At 26.0% G+C, this 23,024-nt stretch overlaps 3 protein-coding genes across 3 annotated transcripts in view; 1 reads left to right on the top strand and 2 right to left on the bottom strand.

The window, feature by feature from the left end:
- LOC123258450 overlaps window positions 1–23,024 on the top strand; it is a 94,593-nt gene that overhangs the window by 16,940 nt on the left and 54,629 nt on the right. The gene's annotated exons all lie outside the window — the stretch shown is intronic.
- LOC123258452 (survival motor neuron protein) lies at window positions 229–21,631 on the bottom strand. The gene is made up of 4 exons (XM_044718454.1): window positions 21,620–21,631; window positions 21,443–21,447; window positions 1,575–1,933; window positions 229–755 (listed from the first exon to the last, which is right to left on the bottom strand). Exons 3-4 carry the CDS (start codon window positions 1,876–1,878, stop codon window positions 328–330), a joined length of 732 nt encoding a protein of 243 aa, XP_044574389.1. The 5' UTR covers window positions 1,879–1,933; window positions 21,443–21,447; window positions 21,620–21,631; the 3' UTR covers window positions 229–327.
- Window positions 16,729–17,564, bottom strand: LOC123258453 (zinc finger matrin-type protein 2-like). The gene has a single exon (XM_044718455.1). The coding sequence runs from the start codon at window positions 17,425–17,427 to the stop codon at window positions 16,807–16,809; it is 621 nt and encodes a 206-aa protein (XP_044574390.1). The 5' UTR covers window positions 17,428–17,564; the 3' UTR covers window positions 16,729–16,806.

The following is a 23,024-nucleotide window of genomic DNA, read 5'->3' as shown; positions in this document are numbered from 1 at the left end:
TCATTATACAACATCGAACCACTCAACAATGGACAAAAGATTTATTACCAAAGTATGTCGCGCATAAATAAATTTAATTATTTAATAAACAAGTTCGCTGTAAAAAATTGCGGAGAGATACATTTTTCAGTCTAGCAAAAAAAAACTAAAATTTTGTTTTATTAAATTATGTTTTTTGTTTTATTACCCTTTTTCTTAAGAAGTCTCAATAAATAATAAAATTAATTAAAGGTGACAAGAATAAATTTTTATTTCGGCATAAAATACTTATACAGTGTATTTGCGTATAAAAATGAAAAATTTATAAAGTTTATGTTTTATGAATATTCATCCGTCATTTTTCTTTGACTTTTGTGCTTGCTTAATGCCATGATAGTATCCAGTATGGAAACCGCTGATGTACCAAGACATGAGCATGCTAGAAAGCGCATCCGTCTCATTTTTAGGAAGTCGGTCCATCAGTTGCGAAGGAATCGGCGGCGGAGGTGGAATCCCCTCGAAAGACATACTCGAGCTCGGAAAATTCGGCTGCTGATGATGATCCGCTGTTTCGAATGTCATCCTTTCTTCCTTGAACTGATTTCTTCCCTGCTCGTAATTAGGTTCTGAGTACCGCATATTCGAGCAAGACGCAGAGTCTGAAGTAGACATTTGATCATAATTTTTCTGAGCTTCCATGCCTCCCGATTCATACATGGATACGCCTTCAGATTCGTAGAGAGAAGAAAGTTCTACTTTTTCGGTATTGCCGTAACCTAGAAGAATTAAGATCTCGTAATTAATTACGAGTCAAAAGCGGGAGAATTTTTTGATGATTAATTTTAATTAATGTTTATTCACAATGAATCAATAAATTATAAGTATTCATATTCTGAAGCAGTAACTAATATTTCAATTGCGCGCTTTAATCTTTATCAACAAGGAATCACAGACAATTTTTTTTAAAGAATTCGATAAATTCCTATAGTGAATAATTTTAATGCGATTTTTTTTTTGTTTGATCCTTATAATGAAAATATATTTCTCTACAGAAAATTAAATCTTAATTTTCTTAAGAGTTGGTCCCAGCTATTGTAGTTTCGTTAATTTTTCTTAAAGGAAGAAAAATTTTAGAAAAAACTCACTGATACTCTATAGATTATTTAATTATCTATTTTTTATCAGTGTTTTTTTTACGAAATTTTCATTTTTTAAAGAAAAATTCATGAATTTGCGAATTAATAATAATTCTGAAAAATATTTTATATTCTTCTAAATAATTCAAGGCTAAAATATTCAAGGAAAATTAATAATTTTCTTTTTTAAGCCGCCGTTCTTCTCAAAAATAGAAATTTTCATTATTTCTTCGATTTTTAACCAGATTATATTTTTATAAATAATATTTGATCATAAATTAAAAGATTAATTATACTAGATGATAAAAAAATCGCATTTTGCATTCATATGTCCCCTTAGAAAAAATGTTTAATACTTTTGTAATTGTTCTTATCTCCTTTAAATCTCAGAATTAATTCTAACTAATTTTCCCTATAAATTATTAAAACAAAAATTAAAATTAAACAAATATTTCATACCTAAAAATTTAACCAAGCAAGTTTTCCCGTCCTTAAAAATTTTCAAAATAGTAGCCTCATAGAGTTGTCCGTCAACGGAATAAATCGCCCGACATTGAGATCCAACGGTCCATTTATTCGAACCGGCAATTTTCTTCTGATAAGTGTTAGTTTCACTACTCAATCCTTTTGCAACTTCTTCTTTCGCCAAACTAATCGCACGGTCATAAGCCTTAATTAACACAGAGTCGTCCCAAACATCATCATCTTTATTAACATCAATGTGTTGAGACCGCACGAACAATTCTTTATCACTTTCAGACATTATTACGTCTGAATAAAAACCAACACTTGTTATTTTACACTTTCACAAACACTTACTTTTTTAACCACAATTTTAAACTTTTTCCACAACACTTAGCACTTTAATTTTGAGATTTTCAAAACCTGTTTTTTTTTCGAACTTAATAATTCTGGAGTATGTTTCTTGGTAGGGACAAAATGCGACATCCCACGGCGACTTCCGAAGCGCTCGATACTTCTCACTCTCTTACTGTCTCTTTCTATCGATCCCCTTCTCCTTACACACTACTATATCCAACGTTACTTACTCTAAAACAAACCGTGAAAAAATGTCATTTTTTATATGACTTTAACAAATTAATTATTTATTAAAAATTAATTAATAAATAAATTAATTAATAAATAAATAAATTAATAAATAAATTAATTAATAAATAAATTAATTAATAAATAAATTAATTAATAAATAAATTAATTAATAAATAAATTAATAAATTAATTAATTAATTAATTATTTATTAAAAATTAATTAATAAATTGAGACAATAAATTTTTTTTAATAAAAAAAAATTTCCTTATTTTTTTACAATAAAATAAAATTTATTAAATTAAAAACCAGTTAATAAATTAGAAAAAAAAAATAATTAATAATTTTGAATAAATAAAAGTTTAATATTGAATCTTAATTTTAAATTTATGGTTAATTAAAAATTATTTAACAAATTAAGATAAAAAAAAATAATTAACAATTTTTAATCCATATAATTATAATTTTTATTTTATAATTATTAATACAATTACTTGAATTATTACTCAGAATTGAAAAGAAAGGATATTTAAAAAATTAATAAACTTATTAAAATAATTAAAATGAAACATATGGTATTTAAGACTTAAAACATACTATCAACGCCTGTTATTTCGAGAGTACGTGTAGCCTAAGGGCAAAGCAACCAAGAATTGCATAATCGTCACGAAACGGTATCGCCGATACGTAAGAGTAATAATCGCGTAACCGCCGGTGATCCGAAAGTGCGAGTGGTCCACACTGTACTCGTTTAAACAAATTGATACACATCTCTATATAAATACACACAAGCTTACACATACATGTATATATATTTATTCTTAGCTATATAATTGTCGAATAATGTTAAAGTTAAGTAGTAAGTAGCCGGGTGTGTCTTACACTGACCATAATTTGATAAATAAATAAATAAATAAATAAATGGCAATCAAATGAAATCGTAACTGCTTTTATTAATAAAATTAATAAAATATAAACCATATAAACACATTTTATCTACGCACGTACGCATGAAATTGTAAAATAAGTTTTACGTTAAATAAACAACGTTTTATTTTATTATTGTATACTCACAGTCTCTTGGATTTCGCAAACATGTAATGATCACAGTCATACTTGTATTGCTTTATGCTTTGAAGTTGAACCAAACAAAATCGTCTACAGTGAAAGTAAATCGTTTTCTTGCTTGTGTATGTATAATTATGTTATGAATGGTTGTTGAAAAAGATTCATTAAAATTTTCTATAAAACTATTATTTGGAGGATAGTTTTTTTTTGAGTAATGTTCATCATTTGAACTATTACATGTATTGATCATATGTGTAATATAACATATGAATAAGAATTTTATATAGTCACGCTTGTAAGCTAAAATATATACTTTCACACTGCTCTGATATCCGCTACCGGTCAATATGCTTCATTCTATATTATATATGGAGAATTATCGAGTGGAAAATCGCCGGAAATTCGAGAAAAAAAAGTTTCAATAGAAATATTCTCACGTAAATTATTTTAGATGACGTTTTCATCACAGGAAAATTGATCTAGCAACTATAAATAAATGAAATTTTGCTTCATTAAATAATGAATTTCGTTGAATTGCACAGTACTTTTTTAAATATTGACGTTTTTAAAGAGATAAGCTCATCTTGATGTAACACTCATCAAGAGCTTTCATTTGAGTACCCACATGTATTTTTGATATATTTTTTATATATACATATACATAATATATATTTTAAAGATATAAGCTCATCTCAATGTTACACTCGTCAAGAGCTTTCATTTGAGTACCCACATGCATTTTTATATATTTTTCATATATTTATATATATACATATATGTAATATATATAAATATATGAAAAATTAATATGGGTACTCAAATGAAAGGTCTCGATGAGTGTAACACCGGGATAAGCTTATATTTTTTAAAATGTCAATAGTTCACAAGATACAAGGTGATTTCTTAATTATTGATATTTTTAAAGATATAAGCTCGTCCCGATGTTACACTCATCAAGAGCTTTCATTTGAGTATCCACATGTATTTTTGATATATTTTTCATATATACATATACATAATATATATTTTAAAGATATAAGCTCATCTCGATGTTAAACTCGTCAAGAGCTTTCATTTGAGTACCCACATGCATTTTTATATATTTTTCATATATTTATATATATATATACATATATGTAATATATATAAATATATGAAAAATTAATATGGGTACTCAAATGAAAGATCTCGATGAGTGTAACACCGGGATGAGCTTATATTTTTAAAAATGTCAATAGTTCACAAGATACAAGGTGATTTCTTAATTATTGATATTTTTAAAGATATAAGCTCATCCCGATGTTACACTCATCAAGAGCTTTCATTTGAGTACCCACATGTATTTTTGATATATTTTTCATATATACATATGTATAATATATATAAATATATGAAAAATTGATGTGGGTACTCAAATGAAAGGTCTTGATGAGTATAACATCGAGATGAGCTTATATCTTTAAAAATGTCAATAGTTCACGAGATACAAGTCATTTCTTAATTATGTGTCTAGAGATAAAGTATTTTTGATTACTGCTTAAATACTTATCGTCATAAATTAACTATTGATGAGAATGATATGAAACCATGAAAAGGCACAACTCCAGGTCAAGACTTTTTCAACGATATCAAATTTAACAATAAAAACCCATTTTATCATATTGTGATATTGCTTTCAAAATTTAAATTACAAAACTTTCAATTTAATAGTTAATTATCCAGAAATTCTAAAAGGTTTTTGATTAAAAATTCCCTTTTTTCGCCCTTTAAATTGAAGCTAATGATTCAAAAGTTTCGAAATAAATTTGTTATTCACTTAAGAGTTAAGAAATAAACTCTAATCTCTAATGACGCATTTAGTTAAAAATCAATCAATGATTGCGCAATAAACAGCAACTTTGATTTGTATTCCATTTAAATAATCACATTAACAGCATTTTTTCTCGAAACAGAGTTTTATAGGTTTAACATCAACACTCGAAGGTGTTGATGGAATTTTTATTTTGACGGACATCTCATGAATACATATAATAGATTTTCATCTTTTTCAGTCCTTCCATTCGCAGCTATAATTTTTATCAAGACTATAAAATACACACATAATTACTGATTTATCTTAAACTTCGCTTTTATTTGATAATAAATAATTGCCAATAATTATTCTTGCTAATAATTAATTATAATGATAAAATTTTTGATTATTAAATAAATAATAATTAGCGTAATTTATTTTTTAATCTTCAAAATTATCAATCCGATTAATAAAATAACTCATTAAGTATTTAAAAAAGCAGATAAGTTTTAAAAGTAATTTAATAAAAATAAAATTAAAAATTTTTTTTAATATTTTGGAGTTGTAAAATGTAATTTGTAATTAATAGAATTAATTTACTGCCTAGAGAAATTATAAATGAAATGTACTTTAAGGTTATTGCTCAAGACAATAGAAAAAGTATATAAAATTACGTTTAAATTGTTGGGATCCGACAAAAACAAATTATTAGTTTTAAACACGTTTTAATTTTTTACGATAATTTTTCTAATTGTTTTTAAGTAGATAAAATTATAATAAATACCTTGTTATGACAAAATTTCTTAAAATTACATGGATTAATTATTACAATTTAATTAATTTTATTAATTATGATAATAATGTTGATGAAATTTGGATATTTAATGGGATTTAATGGATTTTAAAAACTTCTAGTGTTATTTCCTTGAAATTATAATTTTTGATTTCCTCGATAAAAAATTTTAAGTAATATTTGCTTTAAAAGTAAACGCAAGTTCCGTTTTTTTATACTTAATAAAATTATTATGATTTTTAATAAATAATTACGGAGAAAATTTATAAAGCAAAATTTAAAATATTTTACGGTCTGTTTATTTTATGATATCAATTTAAAATAAAAGAAAAAATTTACTGCTAAATAAATGTTATTATTGTTGACTTATTATTGTTTGTTATTAAGGCATGATTATAAGTTTGTTACGTGGAAGTAATAAAATATTTGATTATATCATAATTCCTACAGTCAACAAAATAAAGGAAATATAAATAATGATATCTTTAACTCTAAAGTTGAGAGTATATAAATATAAGTATTAAAAAAGAGAGAGTACTTAACAAATGCATTATCAAATCTTCCTCGATAATATACTGTACAATACGTGACTCCAATCTTATGCTTAAGTGCGACTAGAAAATATTTCGTAACTATTTTTTACAAAATTGTAAATTATTTAACCAAACTAAGGTAAAAGCCCTGATTATTGACGGGGGTCTAAATATTGACACCCTAAATTATTTTTAAATATATTAAATTATCTGTAATAAGAATAACGATCAAATAAATTTTTATTAAATTCTAATTAATTAAAAAATTGAAAAAAATCACATTCAGTTCAAAATATTAAATATTAATTATTAAAAAAAAATAAAGTTACCACCAGTTCATCAAATCAGCTTACGAGCGTCTATTTTCTTAACAACTTTGGTTAGAAAAGCATTTTTTTTAACTGCCGAGTTTAAATTAATTTTTTCATGTAATTATATGATCTATTTTTTTTTTAATTAACAATATATGAAATATTTATCCTAATATAAAATTGAGATGAAATGTATGTGGCATCAAACTATTCGTAACGTGATTGGTCGAATATATCATAAGCATGAAAATATAGACAAATGCTATACTCAGGCGCGCGCTTGCGCGCGCAAAATTCAATTCTAGTAAAATTAAATAATCGAAATTAATTGTATGCTTTATGATATTTAAATAATAGGAGTCAATAACTAGTTCATAATTTTTATGGTGAATCCCATATTGACAGCCAGTCGACAGCGCTATGACGCCTTTTTTTTTTTAAGTATAAAATACGTTATATATGCGATTATATTATAAGTTTTTAAATAAATTGTTATATTTTTCATAATAATTATTCATTCATAGAAATTATTATTAATTAACTTTAATAATATTGATTACTTTATATCAAGTTTTTGATAAATAACAATATAACCAAATGATTCGACGCATGTGCAGTAGGGGCGTCAATAATTGGGGTTACGGTACGTCAATAATTAGATCAATCAGTTTTTTAACCCGTCATTAAGGTAGTACCCTCGCGACTTCCGTTGTCAAAAGTTTATGCCAGAGTGTACGGTACACATACCAGATAGCCATTATTGACAAGCCTAAAACTTTTTGCTGTTTATGTACTTATTTCAGCCAATCACGAAGGAGATACTGATCGTTTCAAAAGTCTGGCAACACTGCGTGAGCGTTAAGATATTTTATAGTGGTTATACTGTAGTGTTTTGGACTGGCTGTAGACTTACCTCTGTTTTGATACATGCGTTTATTTATTTATTTACATACATTGAAAGATTAATATATATTATTATATTAAAATTGTTAACTTTTTGAATTTTCAATAAATATAAAAAAAATTAAAATTAATTCAGCCGCCATTTAAAAATTTTTAGAATTTTTTTTTATTGAAAAAATGATTATAAAAAAATAAAAAAGAAATTTCGCTTGAAAAAAACTTCAAAAACTGTAAATGCAATATAAAAAAATTTTTTTTTTCTAATTTAATTATTAAAAAAAGTCAAAAAATTAAAAATGTTGGCTAACTTTAGTACCATAAAAAAATACTTATTTTCATAGAATAATCATAGTTTTTTTTTTCAAATAAATAAAATTAATAACTATAATATTACATCTAACGTAAATTAAACTTTTCAAATTTGTCAGCGCATGCGCGTCTCATACTTCTTTCGCGGCTAACAAAACTTGCGCTGTTGCCACAGCTTTATTAAGGTATCCCCTCCTCAGTTAAAGTCTGGTAAATTTTTCATTACTTATTAATAAATATCTCTGAAACTGACTTTGGCGAGGGTACTACCTTAATTGGTGTATCCAGATCATATATTTAATTATTTAAAATTAATTAGTAAATATCACTGATTTTCATTTTAAAAAAAGAAATTGATTAGTTAAAACATTACTGAAGACATTACCACAAACAAAATTCATCGATATTTATATTTGATTGCTTAAAAAAAAATCAAATCATAACTTTGTCTCTTATAGCGTCAATAATTGGGGCTTTTACCTTACATGGGTTTGAAAAATATCCGCAATTTTAAAATACTTAACAGTTAATTCCACAATTTTATTTATTTTATTTTATTTTCCATTATTAAACGTTCGAGCGTGAAAAAATAGTTTATTTTTTTTATAAAGAATTCATAAATTTATTATTTTTATATAACTATCCTCATTTTTTAATGAATAGTTAATTAATGATGGTTGAAAATAAAATCGATTGAATTTTAAAATAGCTGATAATAAAAGTGAAAATATAAATAACAACGTGAAACTGAATGAAATGGAAAGCGGCTCTACTAGTGTGATACTTTATCGGTTTTTCTTATTTTTATTTAGAAATTATAATAAAAAAAAAAAAAAAAAAAAACATTTTATTTATCGTTAATTAATAAATCACTCATTTCTTTCAATAATAATTTTTCAAAGTAAATAATCATTATTATTATTTATTTATTTATTTTAAGCTCAAGGACATTAAATTTCTTAATAAACAATTACATTTTTTTTTTACATAAAAACAATACATTTTTAGGCCGTGTGAAAATTTTTATGTCAATAAAATAATTAATCATTTTATTGTTAAGATAATTTAATATATATTTTAAAAACACATATTTAATTCAATAAATTTATTGCTCATTGTTTAAAAAAAAATTAAAGAAAGAAATAATAGAGGACGGAAGTAAAATAATTATTTTTCCTCGATAAAATAATCGAAAGAAATTTATAAAGGTCTATTATTATAATTATTATAATTATTATTATTATATTATTATTATTATAATTTAAACCTTGACTTTTTGGAATCTTACGATAGATTTTAACCACGATAATAATGAGATAATAATAATTATGATTTTATACGTAAAGATATTGATTGAAAGTCACTAATGTTTATTTTTACTCATAATTTTAACGGCTGATAGCAATTAGTTGATACGATTATCGTTGTAATTAGTAATTACACAAGTAAATGGTTAAATCTTCACTTAAAGTCTAATTAATAGCCTGTTAATAATAATAAATTATTTGTGAAAATTATTTCCGTTTGAGGTAAGAGTGTTTAATTTAAAAAAAAAAATAAATAGGGTAGTAAAAGGCTATTTATGTTCTTTAAAAGTAAAATACTTGGACAGTTAGCGGCTGATTAGATAATTAACGAAAATGAAATGAAACAATAAATTAACGATAAAATAACGCGTTTGGTTAATAAAACTCGAGTATTAGAGTAGCAGAGTAAACAGAATAGTGGACTAGGAGGATAATTTGTTGGTTGGTTCGTTCGTTCTAAGAATGACCATAAATTATGGGTAAGACTCGTGAGAAAGTGAACGGCATATAAACCCGAAGATTGAAAGCGCGAGCGAGTTGAGGTACGTCCGAGTTGACACTAATTTCCAAGTTGAGCCTTGCTTTTAACTTATAATATCCTCAATGACACTGTCTCTTCATAATTGTTTTCCAACCGATCATTAATACTCGATCATATTTAAATTACGAGACTATTTATTTTTCCCTCCCGATTTTAAATAGGTGTCAGATATTAGTAGATTTTATAAAAATCTAACTATTGCAGCCGTCCTCATGGCGCAACTTTTAAAAAATTTAGCCATTTTCTGACTTAATTTGTCGAGCTGAGTCGATATATAGTTTGTCGATATATCGAGCTGATATATATATATATATATATATATATATATATATATATATATATATATATATATATATATATATATATATATATATATATATTAGTTGTCGAGCTGAGTCAGAAAATATATATAGTTCAAAAGTTTATATATGTATGTATTTATATATATATATATATATATATATATATATGCATATATATATATATATATATATATATATATATATATATATATATATATAAACTTTGAACTATATATATTTTCTGACTCAGCTCGACAAACTAAGTAAGAAAATGGCTAAATTTTTTAAAAGTATATATATATATATATATATATATATATATATAACTTTTCGATGACCGAAAAAAGTTTCACTGAGTAAAAAATTAACTTCTTTGCTTAATCTTAATTAAAAATAAAAAAAATTTTTAATTATTAGATATATTCACCCGAAGATGGTATTGAGTGCTCATACCAACAATAAAAAGTGGTGAAAATAAATTTAATAAATAAAAATTTAAAATTAGTCTAACATCAATTTGGATCGGGGATAATGGCTTTGAAATATAGAACTCTTTAATTAGTAAAAACACCGATCTTCGAAAAAAATAGTAAAATATATATATTTATATATTTATACGATATAACGCGGCTTGTCAGCACGGTAGCGTTTTCAATTTATGACCGATTCTTCTCAAACTCAGCATGCTTTATCTATCGATCAAGACCAAGGTTAAGTTCGAAGATGAGCTTAATCGGGCGAGTAATTTGGAAATGACAGGATTTTGAAATTTTGAAAATCGTAAAAATTGATGTTTTTACTACTTCAACTTGGTATAATTACTGAACTAGACAAGATATTGAAATTCGGTAAAATGCATCGTAAAGCTCTTTTAATAAGCTTCAATTTTCTTTACTCAGAAGTGGTAGTAGTCTCAATATTACTCCTTTTAGAGTTCGTTTAATCAAACAGTTTCACTGTTGCAGCCGTTTTAGAATTATTGTCTACATCATAGCTTAATCATGATGTAAATTCAATAATTACGATATTGATCAATCTTTCGTGTAATGTTTTCGGGTAGGTTGTCAGTAAATATGTCACAAATTAATTCTAACCATTGTTTTCTTCAACTAAAATTTTATCCGGTTGCAAAATTCTGATTAACTTGGAAACTGTTGTTCCTAAGCAGTTACTTAAAATTTGGACGTTTATAATTCAAATCTTATAATCTGTGCAATTCTTTGGTAAATATTTGAGAAACTTTTTCTTCACAAGATAATTTTTTTTCCAAATTTGTTCTAAATAGTTTTAAATTTATTATTGAATTTTGTTGTTAATTCATGAATTAAGTTATACATTATCAGTGTTATTATATTATTTTATTAAAAATCAATTTTTTTTATTTGAAAAATCTACATCCATTTCGGCTGCCGAATTGCCTTTTTCCATATTGATATTGCGATTCTAATACGTCGTATCCAACAAAATTTGACAAATTGACTTTTTTTTTAAAATGAAATCATAACAATATTATGCAAGTCATATTAAAAGTTTAAAGATAAAATAGTTTAATAACTATTTTAAAATTTTCAAAATTATAAAAATTCATATTTCTTCACTTTCTAACTCGAATAACTTTAAAATGAGATAACTTAATGAATCTCTGTCAATTGCATCCGAAAGCTCTTTAAATAAGCTTCAATTTGAGTACCTTATCACATGTGTGATCCCAAAATTATGTCCTTTTCCGCTATGCCAATTATGAAATTTGCTATTGCATTCGTTTTATAAAATTTTTAATTTATTTTTTTCATTTGAAAACATTTATTGTAATGATTACAACAAAAATCATACGTTAAAATTTAAATTGTAATTTTAATTGATAAGTAATAAAATGAAATCTACTTGCATTTCGGCTGCCGAATGGTCTTTTTTAAATAAATATGTTCATCTGTGAAATTCCATTTAATCAATGTTAAAAATGAATCGTTTTAACCGTCTGCTGTAAAATTTTCTAAATGTGTGATACGACGTATTAGAATGACAGTATCGATATATAACTGTCGTTTGATGTATTAATAATAATTCTAAAATAATGAATATCAATAAATTCACAGTACTAAAAAGTTTTATTTCAATAATGTCATTATTTATTTAAATTATTGCAATTATTCATTCGCAAAAAATGTGTTTTAGTAGCCGTACTTTATTGAATATTTACATAAAGTGTTTTGAAAAATTATTTACAATGACAAAAATTATTTCGGTGGCAATATTTTTTTTATGTAATACGTCAATATTTTTACTGATATTATGAATTATACTTTATATATATTTATAATTATTAATTCATCTATGACAATTTTTAATATACAATCTATAATACCGTAGTATAATAAATAAAAATGTCTAATTTTTTATAAATAATTTATTAAAATTATAAAAATATTTTTTCAATTATAGTATTTAATGCTTTAATGCACGGGTAATATATCTGCAATAAAATCACATTGAAATAAAAATTACAGAAATAATTTGTGCATTAACACTAAATATATAATTATTAAATACAAAATATGTAAAAAACAAAAAAAAAGTAAACATATCGTGAAGTTAATAACAAATAAAATTAATACAATCAAATTATTGAAAATAATCTCGAGCGCTTACTATACCCTTAATGTTTACTAAAAACCCCATAAAAATTTTCATACAAAGAAAAAAAAATGTTCTTAAATCAAGTATATAATTTTGAAGAACTTTGTATTTTTGATTTAAGAAAATTTTACTTAATTAAAGAATTTTTCGTTTTGATTCAAGACAATTATCCTCTTCAAAATTATATTCTTGTTTTAAGAATTTTTCTTTTGAATCAAGTTAATTTTTTTTCAGTGTAGAAATCTTCATAGAAACCCCCTAAAAAACCCATTACAACCTCCCCCCTAGACAACGCCCCCATAGCAACCGTTGGTAGGCAACGCCCCCACAGCAACAGTTGCCTAGCAACCGTTGCGTAGCAACAAGGCTTCACATCTTACTGAACCAACTTTTTATTCAGAAATTCGTCAATATTTTCACTGAAATTATGAATTATACTTTATATTTATAATTATTAATTTATCTATGACAATTTTTTATATAAAGTCTATAATAGTATAATAAATAAAAATGTCTAATTTTTTAAAAATAATCTATCAAAATTATAACTTATAAAAAATAGGGATAAAGCATCGAATAGTATAATTGCAAAAATATTTTTATAACAACTATTATTATAACATAACAATCTTTTGTGTGCATGAATAATTAATGAGACATTAAATAATTAAACAGTTAAATAAAATAATTTAGAAATCAAAATTTAATTTAAATGAATAAATAGAATCTAAAAAATATAAAAAATGAAAGGAATAAAATTACTGCATACTAAGTGACAGCAAACGGAGTTATAGTTAATTGCACCGGTCTACCTTCTCAAGGTTAACGGTATGGATTAAAATAACGCATGGCGATTCTTTACGAGGTGTTCAATAAACACCACACTACATACTTATACTTTATACTATTATTTTAGCGAAAAACAAGCTCGTTAAACTTATTTTATTCAATTAAATTGATTTATTGCGGTTCAATGATCTACAAGTCTTAGAGAGTCTGCAAAAACTCTATAATTAGATGCGATAAACATCTCAAGACATCAAAATGTCTCCGCCATTTATCTTTGTGCCGTTAAATTTAATAATTTGCAAATATATAATATAAATAAAATAACATTATTACTTTGCAGTGAAATTGTAAGGCGTAATAAGCGATTACAAATATAAAATAATATAATATAATTTTATTTTACTGAAGAAATACTTAAAGCGCAATTACTTATAGTTTTAGCAAGTACCTAAATGCAATTTACAGTAGACAATAATTTTTTAATCGGCTACTGATTGAATTTCATAATACCGAAAATAATAGTTTGGTTTCTGATGAAATTCAATTTATAGTTCCGGATCTTTAGATTAACGAATATCTATTTTATTTATCGTGCCGTAAGATAGCCACTTTTTCTGATTGCGGCATCAATAGACCCGGTAATTGTAATTTAATCCTAGCCGGTCTCTGTAATCACGATAACAATCCACTCTTTTTCTGTTTAATGGTCACGAAAAAAATATTAAATCATCTCTGGAGTTCCAGTTGAGAAAATTCCTCTCAAAGCAGACAATTTGACTGAGAAAGTCAATTATAAAATAATTGTTTGCTGAAAAAATTCATTAAAAGGTTATAAAGCATCTTCAGTATCAGGGTTAAGTTTATAAGTGTTGTAAATATTTGCAGCAACATAAATGCTAGGATACTTTAAATTCTTGTCTTTACTCTTCCAAGACAAATTACCATTCCGATCACGAATTGACGGATCGGGAGCTTCACCGTCTAGCCGCGACACTGTTGATGTTTCCCGCGAACATCAATTACTTCCGAGAGTAATTAAAGTGTAAGAAACTTAAATTCTTCGGATTCTTCGTTTTTTCTTGAATCTATTACAAATAATTGCTTATACTTAATTTTTTTTTCTAAGTAAAAAAAGGCCGAAATATAATCAGATTTTTTAAATAAAGAAAATTTATTTTTAATAAAATAATATTGATACTAATAATGAATAACTTAACTCATTTATTGAAAACAAAATTCAATAATAAATTTAGAATTGATTTTGTTAAAAAAATTATCTTGTAATGAAAAAGTTTCTCAAATATTTATCAAACAATTTCAAAGATTTTTTATGATTAAGGAGGGCTTGCACTTTTTTCTCTCTCGCCCTCTATTGGTCAAACGGAAGTATCTCTGTCGTACTTGTATAACAAATAGAATCTTAAAAACCATTTTATACATAAATAAATGAAAATTTTTAAAGAAAGCGCTTCGCTCTTCGATTGATAATTGAATTATCTATCAAGAAGCGAAGCGTTTTTTTCGAAATTATATTTTAAACATGAACAAAACATGTTTGAAAATTAACTATCAACCGCTCTATTAATTCAAGAATTTTCTGATAAATTTAAGGAGGTACTGCGGCAAATAAAGACACCAATAGGTTATGGGTATTGGTTTCTTTCTCACACACTAGTGCTGCCTCTTTTTACAGACAATCGCTAACTTACTTGAAAGTCGCTAACTTCAAACATTTGTTATAAAAAAATTAGGAAAACGGTTGACCCTAAAGGCCATCCCTGCAACTTCCCGCTAATTCCGTTAATACCTGGCCGCTTTTTTGAGCTCTTCGAGCTCAAAAGTACAATCTGTGTGTTGTTTTAAGCTCTCCGAGCTCAAAAAGATAGCTTTTCTATGCTTTTGAGCTCTTTGAGCTCAAAAATCTGATAGAAGTTTCATAGAACACGCAGTATTTTAAGCCTCATAAAGAATTTCTAAGTTTTAATTGGTCAAACTAGAAATTTCGGAGTAACTCTGAAAAAACACTTTTTTCGGTTTTCTTTCGTTCACGATATCTCTCGAACGAATTAACCGATTTTGACCGGATTGGCGGCGATCGACGTAGTTTTTCAAAGTTGAGAGCTGATTAGTTTTTGGAATCGATCGGTTGAGCCGTTTAAAAGTTATCCCAAAAAAACCACTTCAGAAAAAAATTTTTTTCCTATTTTTTTTTAGATTTCTTCAAATTTCTCAAAATCTATCGGTCCGAATCGGTTCAAATTAACAGGAAATCTAAGTTTGGCGAAGCCCTTTCGAATGGCACCAACCGCGATGAAATCGGTTCAACCGTTCAAAAGTTATAAGAGGTTTACATACTTACACACACACACACACATACATACAGACATAGTGACACCCTCGCGGGAATAGTCAGGAAAGCTTCCTAGGACCTCAAAACGTCGAGATTTGATGAAAACTCGATTTTCGAAAAACGGGGTAAAACCAATAACTTCCCGATTTTTGAAAATTTTCAATTTTCTTAGCGGGAAGTTAAAAATGAACACCGCTCGTTTATGTTATTTTTGATAAAAAATACTTGTTATAACTTCACTTAAATATTCTCAGTTTTTCAAAAAAATGATAAGAAAAGTGTGGTTGTTATTCAATAAAATGTTCACTCTACGGTCAGAATAGGGACTACATGTTGGATGCACGATTTTTAATTGCTAATTTTCGAAAATTACCACCGCAAGGACTATTAAAAAAATTTATTTGTATAGAAGTACGGGTATTGAAAAATTGAAGAATATTGTAAGAAAAGTGATTTTGCACAGTACCTCCTTAAAGAACGAAAAATAAGATCTAAAAATTTTGAAGTGTTTTTAAATGGGACAGCCGTACTAACCAAGCGCAAAACTTCATTCAATATTATGTAAATAAACCATATTTAAAACTCAAACCGTTAAAAGTGATAGCCAAAACATAATAAAGAAACTAAAACCTGATGATTCACCTCTCAAAAGAGATGTATTTAAATTGTAAGTAACTGTCAGAGAAAGTTTACTGCATTTTGCATCTAAAAATTTTAAAACACGGAAGCCTTGGTACAATATTAAAAAACATAGACGATAATACCAGACAAAAAAAAATTATGTCAATATTTCTTATGAATAAATATAAAAATTTAATTACATATCTAAATACGTGATAAAAATAAATTACGGAACCTTGATCTTCACGGTCAATTTAAAAATAATCGGATTAATGAAATTAAATTAATAAAAAACAAACCATCAATTCCAATAAATCAATCAGTAAAATTTTATTTGCCAATTAAAATTACAAAAAAATTAGTCATACATCAATATTAAAATTAAGATTATTTCTTTCCACTTTTACTTTTCTTGGATCCAAATCCTGAGAACCCCATAATGGCGGCCATATCATCGCACCCCGAAGTCCGAGCTTCTTCCTCTTCTTGGTTAGCTTCTTCAATTTTCCGCTTCTTTTCCTTCCTCCTGTCCTTGCGGTACTCCTTAAGCTTCTCCTCTTCCTCCTCCAGCTCCTTGACACGCTGCTCAAGATTATAATCCTTCTTCTTTTCTTCCAGCTTCTTCTTATTTGCCGCAAATCGAGCTTTGACCTGATCCAAGGTCGACCTCTCGATCTTCATGGACATTCCCAAATTTTTCTGATGTTTGTTACCATTAATATGGTCCAAAAAATTGATGGAATCCTTGACGAGGCAATCGCAGACATTGCAATAATAACCACCCGATTGGGAAGAAGCGGTGTTTTTATTTATTACAACCGTTTTTCCGAGCTTAGAGTCTAAGTCTACTTTGTAGTCTCTTGGCTTAAGCAGTTCGCGTTGGACTGCTGGTTTTTTAAGAAGTCCAAGCTCTTCGTCTGCGATTTCTTGTCTGGCACGCTCCAGAGCCAGTTGTTCGTAGTCTTCGTGGTTCCATTTTCTCCTATGGTCGTTTGGCCGTTCAGACATTTTTAATTTTTATTTCTACTTAGAAAAAAATTATATTAACACACTTTTGGACGATTAATAGACACTAATCACAGAATTCTAACCTATTTTTTTGCTAATTTACAATTTCACTTATAAAAAACAATTTCAAAAAAACACACACTGAAAATTAGTTATTTATTAATGAGATTTAATTTTTTTTGTAATTAATAATAAATATCACTAATTGTTTTACAGAATAAAAAATGTATAAAATAACTAATAACGTAACTAACTACAATGTATAACAACGAGCGTATAACATATGACTCTGCTATATATCTGGAAGGATTGAATGATGACACCTAGCGGCGTTTTAAGCAATTCTATTTCTCTTAGGTCAAGTTCAGTAGGTAGAGTCGTTTATCACAAAAGTCGATATGTTTCGCGCTATAAATTTAAAAGTGTATCAATACAATTTTTTAACTATAAAAATTACGAAAATTTTTCCAAGGACTAGAATTTAGAAAATTTGTTTTTTAAATTAATTACGTTAATTATTTTAACAGTTTAAATTAATTTATTTAATTAAAAATATTAATTAGAATATAAAAATATTAATTTAAAAATGTTCCGATTTTTTAACTATAAAAATTACAAAAATTTTTTTAAGGATTAGAATTAAAAAAATTTGTTTTTTAAATTTATTACGTTAATTATTTTAACCGTTTAAATTAATTTATTTAATTAAAAATATTAATTAGAATATAAAAATATTAATTTAAAAATGTTCCGATTTTTCAACTATAAAAATTACGAAATTTCTTTAAGGATTAGAATTAAAAAAATTTGTTTTTTAAATTTATTACGTTACTTATTTTAACTATTTAAATTAATTTGTTTAATAAAAAATGAAATTTAAAAATATTAATTAGAACATAAATAAATCATTCTTTATTTGATATTAAAAAGATATCTCAATCGAGGATTGATAGTTAATAATTCTAAAGGATTAATTAATTGCAATAAGTACATATACAGATAGATACATGTATTTAAGATTATCCATATCATAAATCGTGAGAATGCATCTCAAGATCCTTGATCTTGTTTCACGGTCACGGGCCATAAATTATCAGACAAAGAATAATAAATGGATACTTTATAGTATAATAATAAATATAAAAATAATAACAATTGGTAAGAAAGTTTATGAACATTTATTCCATTAAAATTGATATCTTCATACATGCACTGTCATGACGTTTTTAAGACTCGTTGAAAGAAGCTTAAGATAACCTAAGGACTTACCGGATAAATCTCTCCATTAATGTAATATGTGCCCTTTCAATTTCACACATTTATATTTCTTACCGTGTAATATATTTACGCCAAATTTATTTTAAGAGAGATATAGCAGGTATTTTATTTATAATGTGTTATGTGTGGGATTGCATTCTTGGTGGCCGAGTATTACACACAGTAAAAAATTTTGCGTCATTGCATTGAAAAACTTAGTGTTAAAAATTGTTGTGTTAAATGTTTAACACTTATTTTGTAAAATTAACACAAAAAAGTGTTAAATATTTAACATAAAAATTTTTAACACAAAATTTTTTACTGTGCACATACATATTTCGTAGTTTCTTACTAATACTCCTTTTACAATTAAAATATGTAGCCTCTTCTTACGTTCCAGTTGAGCGAATATCCCCTGGGCTGTCTAGTTCGGGATCGGTAGTATTGTACGTATGTGTTCATTCTCATTATACATTCATAAGCAGAAATGTGTGTACACAAAAGTCTTTAAATTACTATACTGTCAGGAGCTTTTGAATCGTTTTAGTTTGGATCATTTCTAGTAGTTAGTGGTTACTGTACTTTTGAGGCCATGTCACTTTTTAAATTTTATTTTGTCAATAATTACGTAAATTTTTATTGTACAGCCAGACTTATGAAATCACTGTTTTGGAATAGAATATTTAATATTTTCGTTATTCTCCTCGTAAAAAATCATCAATTGTATCACTTGAAAATACTTTAAGTAATTTTTTTTCATTTCAAGTTTTCGATATATTTATATTATACAATTATATATTCTATCAATTTTAAAGAAGAAAATATTAGAGTAAAAGGCCCAATTAGTGGCATTTTTTCTTTAAATGAAAAAATGTTCTACTTGAAATAAAAATTAAAGATTTTTTGATCGAAAGGCTTTAAAGATTAGAAATATTTTATTCATTATTGAAATTAATGATTTCATTAATTTAATAAGTACTAAAATTAAAGAAAGTGTCAGTAATGAGGTTTATTATCTTATTATTAAAAATTTTGACAATTTTTCTGCCGATTTTAAACTTACACGGAAAGAAAAGAATAGAACGCATTCCTATGTTAGAATGGTAACTATTACCATGTTACATAGTAACGAAAATTTTTGTGAGAACCCTGTGTAAATTTGTAAATAAAAATCTTAGAAATTATGATAAAAATATGAAAAATCACTCATTCGATGCGGAATTAAATTCTGAAAATAATGTTGTTGTTTTTTTATTTTTTTGATGAAAATTTTAATTTTTTGTTAACAAAAAACATGACCAAAATAAAAAATCTCAGTTTGTCGTAAATAACTCAATAACTGTTGGTGATATCAAAAATCGGAAAAAAGATCCTTAATGAGGAGGAAATTTCTGAAAAAAAGCATCGACTCCCGGAGTTCTAGCTTGAAAAACTAGGATTTAGGTTCACTTCTTAAACAATGCAGTCATTTATTTTATGCGGACGATCTAGTAATATATTTAAAATGTAAACTTAACGAAATTCCATACTCTGTTATTACTCTCAATGATGAAATTAAATTAATTAATAATTGGTGTGACAAAAATGGTCTAAAATTAAATGCCTGTAAAACAAAAGCAGCAATTTTTGGAAGTGTATTTAAAGTTGACGATGAATTACGTAATTTAGCGCCTAAAATTAAGATAAATTCCATAGAAATTAACTTCTCTAAATCAGTAAAATACCTAGGAGTAATCTTAGATGATAAATTATCATGGTCTGAACAAGTAAATGATGTATGTATAGATGTATGAGAACTCTTGCACAATTAAAAATGTATAGTAACATTTTTAATTTACGCGCAAGGAAAAAACTTGTTATCACTTTAATATGGCCTATCTTTGATTACTGTGCTGCAGTTTATAGCGATATAACTGCACAACAACAGCTTAAAATGCAAAGAAAGTTAAATTCCTGTGTGCGCTATATTTTTAAAATAAACAGATACGAACATGTTACTCCGTATTACCGTGATTTAGGCTGGCTTACACTTAAAACTAGACGTGAATTCTTTTATTGCTGCTTGATTTACAAGGCAATTAAAATGCGTCAGATGCCTCTATTTCATAGGGAATTATTTACAATTGAACCTAGATTCCGGAGAGGCGACGATAGACAAGACTTATTAGTACTTCCTAACTGTAATAGTGTTAAATATGATGTCGTTCATTGTTAGCGCAATAAGGGCGTGGAATAAACTACCAATAGACTGTACAAATGAATGTATTTTTAAGGAATTTCGGAGTTCATGATTTAATTTCTATCTGTCGAATTTAAAAGAATAACTGATTGATTGATAAATGATTGATACACTGAAAGAAAAGTGCATAGTTAACTGAATCATAACATCACAATTATGAAAATATAGTTTTCTGAATTTTTTTTTTGTAGTTACTCAAACTATGCATTAGTTTAAGTAACTATTGATAAATAGTTATATCGACTATATTTTAATAAATATGTTTATGTTATCGTGTTAAACAAAAAGATATTAGGTGACTGAAAGGTTTTTACGGACAACGTCTCAGATAGCTAAACTGGAAGAGCCCTTAGTTCGTAACCAAAAGATCCGGGTTCGATTCCCGGTCCGAGCTATCCGAATTATTTTTTCTGTTTTCTGAGTTAAAGTTAATCAAGATGGCTATCAAGCTGATATTTAACTGAAAATAGTTTAAGTAACTATCTATTGGGGTTCAATATAATAAATAATGTTAGGTACAAGAACTGCAATTAAATAGTGGTGATGCTATTTAACTAAATTTTCCTAGTTCAGTTGACCATATTTTTCTCTCAGTGTAAACTGATTGACTGATAAATGTGTAATGATGTGATGATGATAGTGCATTATTATTTACTTTTTACTTTTTATATTTTATATATGATTATATATTTATACCATATACTTTTTGTATTAAATAATTGTATCCGTGATGGCCGCAAGGAGCCTAGACTCCATGGCCAAATAACAATAAATAATTTTTTATTTATCATCGGCGCGGCCGTGCGACTTTTGTCACACGGCCGCGCCGATGATAAAATACGACGGCAATTGCGCAGAACCCTATTTTCAACATTAAATAAAAATTATTGTTTTTCAAGCTAGAGTTCCGGGAGTCGAGACTTTTTTTCAGAAATTTTCTCCTCTTTAAGGATCTTTTTTTCGATTTTTGATATCACCAACAGTTATTGAGTTATTTACGACAAACTGAGATTTTTTATTTTGGTCATGTTTTTTGTTAACAAAAAATTAAAATTTTCATCAAAAAAATAAAAAAACAACAACATTATTTTCAGAATTTAATTCCGCATCGAATGAGTGATTGTTCATATTTTTATCACAATTTCTAAGATTTTTATTTACAAATTTACACAGGGTTCTCATAAAAATTTCCGTTACTATGTAACATAGTAATGGTTACCATTCTACATAGGAATAAGTTCTATTCTTTTCTCTCCGTGTATTTTCTTTCTAATAGCGATCAGAACATTAAAAAAATTATTTTTCAAGCTTACCTTGATCTCATACAATTATATTTATATAAATGACAATTTTCTAAGCTTTTATAATAAGAAAAAATTTTGAAAAAAATGTAAAAAACTGTTGAGAAAAAAATAGAATAAAAATTAGACATTTTAATTTGAAATTTTGTTCGTCTTTCTGAATAACAGTACTGTAATAATAATAACAATCTCTACTATTCGAAAGTGAACGTAATAACTATCACTATCAACAAATAACAATCCGGATAACTAAAAAATAAAAAAAATGTATCACGACCTTCATACGGGATCTAAAACCATTAAGATGATTGACTTTGTTATTTTTTGAAAGGATAAATCACTTTTTGCAAAATTTATCAATAATTTTTTTACATAATTTGAATTTTTAGTTATAAATTATTTAATGGATTTAATTTCCGAGATATTTAAAAATTTTTTAAAAAAGTAATTGGATTTTTGGTACACAGTAAAAAATTTTGAGTCATTGCGTTAAAAAATTTTGTGTTAAAAATTTTAATGTTAAATATTTAGCACTTTTTTATGTTAATAGTTAACAAATTATTCATTAGAGACGACTTTTTAGTATTAAACAAATATTTCTTAGTATTTAAAATGATTTGTTTGAATTTAATAAATTTGATATTCATTTATTAAATATTAATAAATCTTTTTAAATACTAAGAAATATTTGTTAAGAACTAAAAAATGGCGTCTAATAAATAATTTGTTAAATATTAACAAATATTTTTAACTATAAGCAAATCTTTCTATCAGTGTAGTTCAAAATTTTTGTTAAACTT

Source organism: Cotesia glomerata, linkage group LG2 (genome assembly GCF_020080835.1).
Source record: "Cotesia glomerata isolate CgM1 linkage group LG2, MPM_Cglom_v2.3, whole genome shotgun sequence".
NCBI lineage: Eukaryota > Metazoa > Arthropoda > Insecta > Hymenoptera > Braconidae > Cotesia > Cotesia glomerata.
This window is presented reverse-complemented; position numbering and strand designations above follow the sequence as displayed.

Coding starts and splice junctions, on each gene's coding strand:
- LOC123258452 (XM_044718454.1), bottom strand. CDS start 1,878: ATGTCTGAAAGTGATAAAGAATTGTTCGTGCGGTCTCAACACATTGAT. Junction 756..1,574: donor TTGCTTGGTTAAATTTTTAG/GTATGAAATATT, acceptor TAATTCTTCTAG/GTTACGGCAATACCGAAAAA.
- LOC123258453 (XM_044718455.1), bottom strand. CDS start 17,427: ATGTCTGAACGGCCAAACGACCATAGGAGAAAATGGAACCACGAAGAC.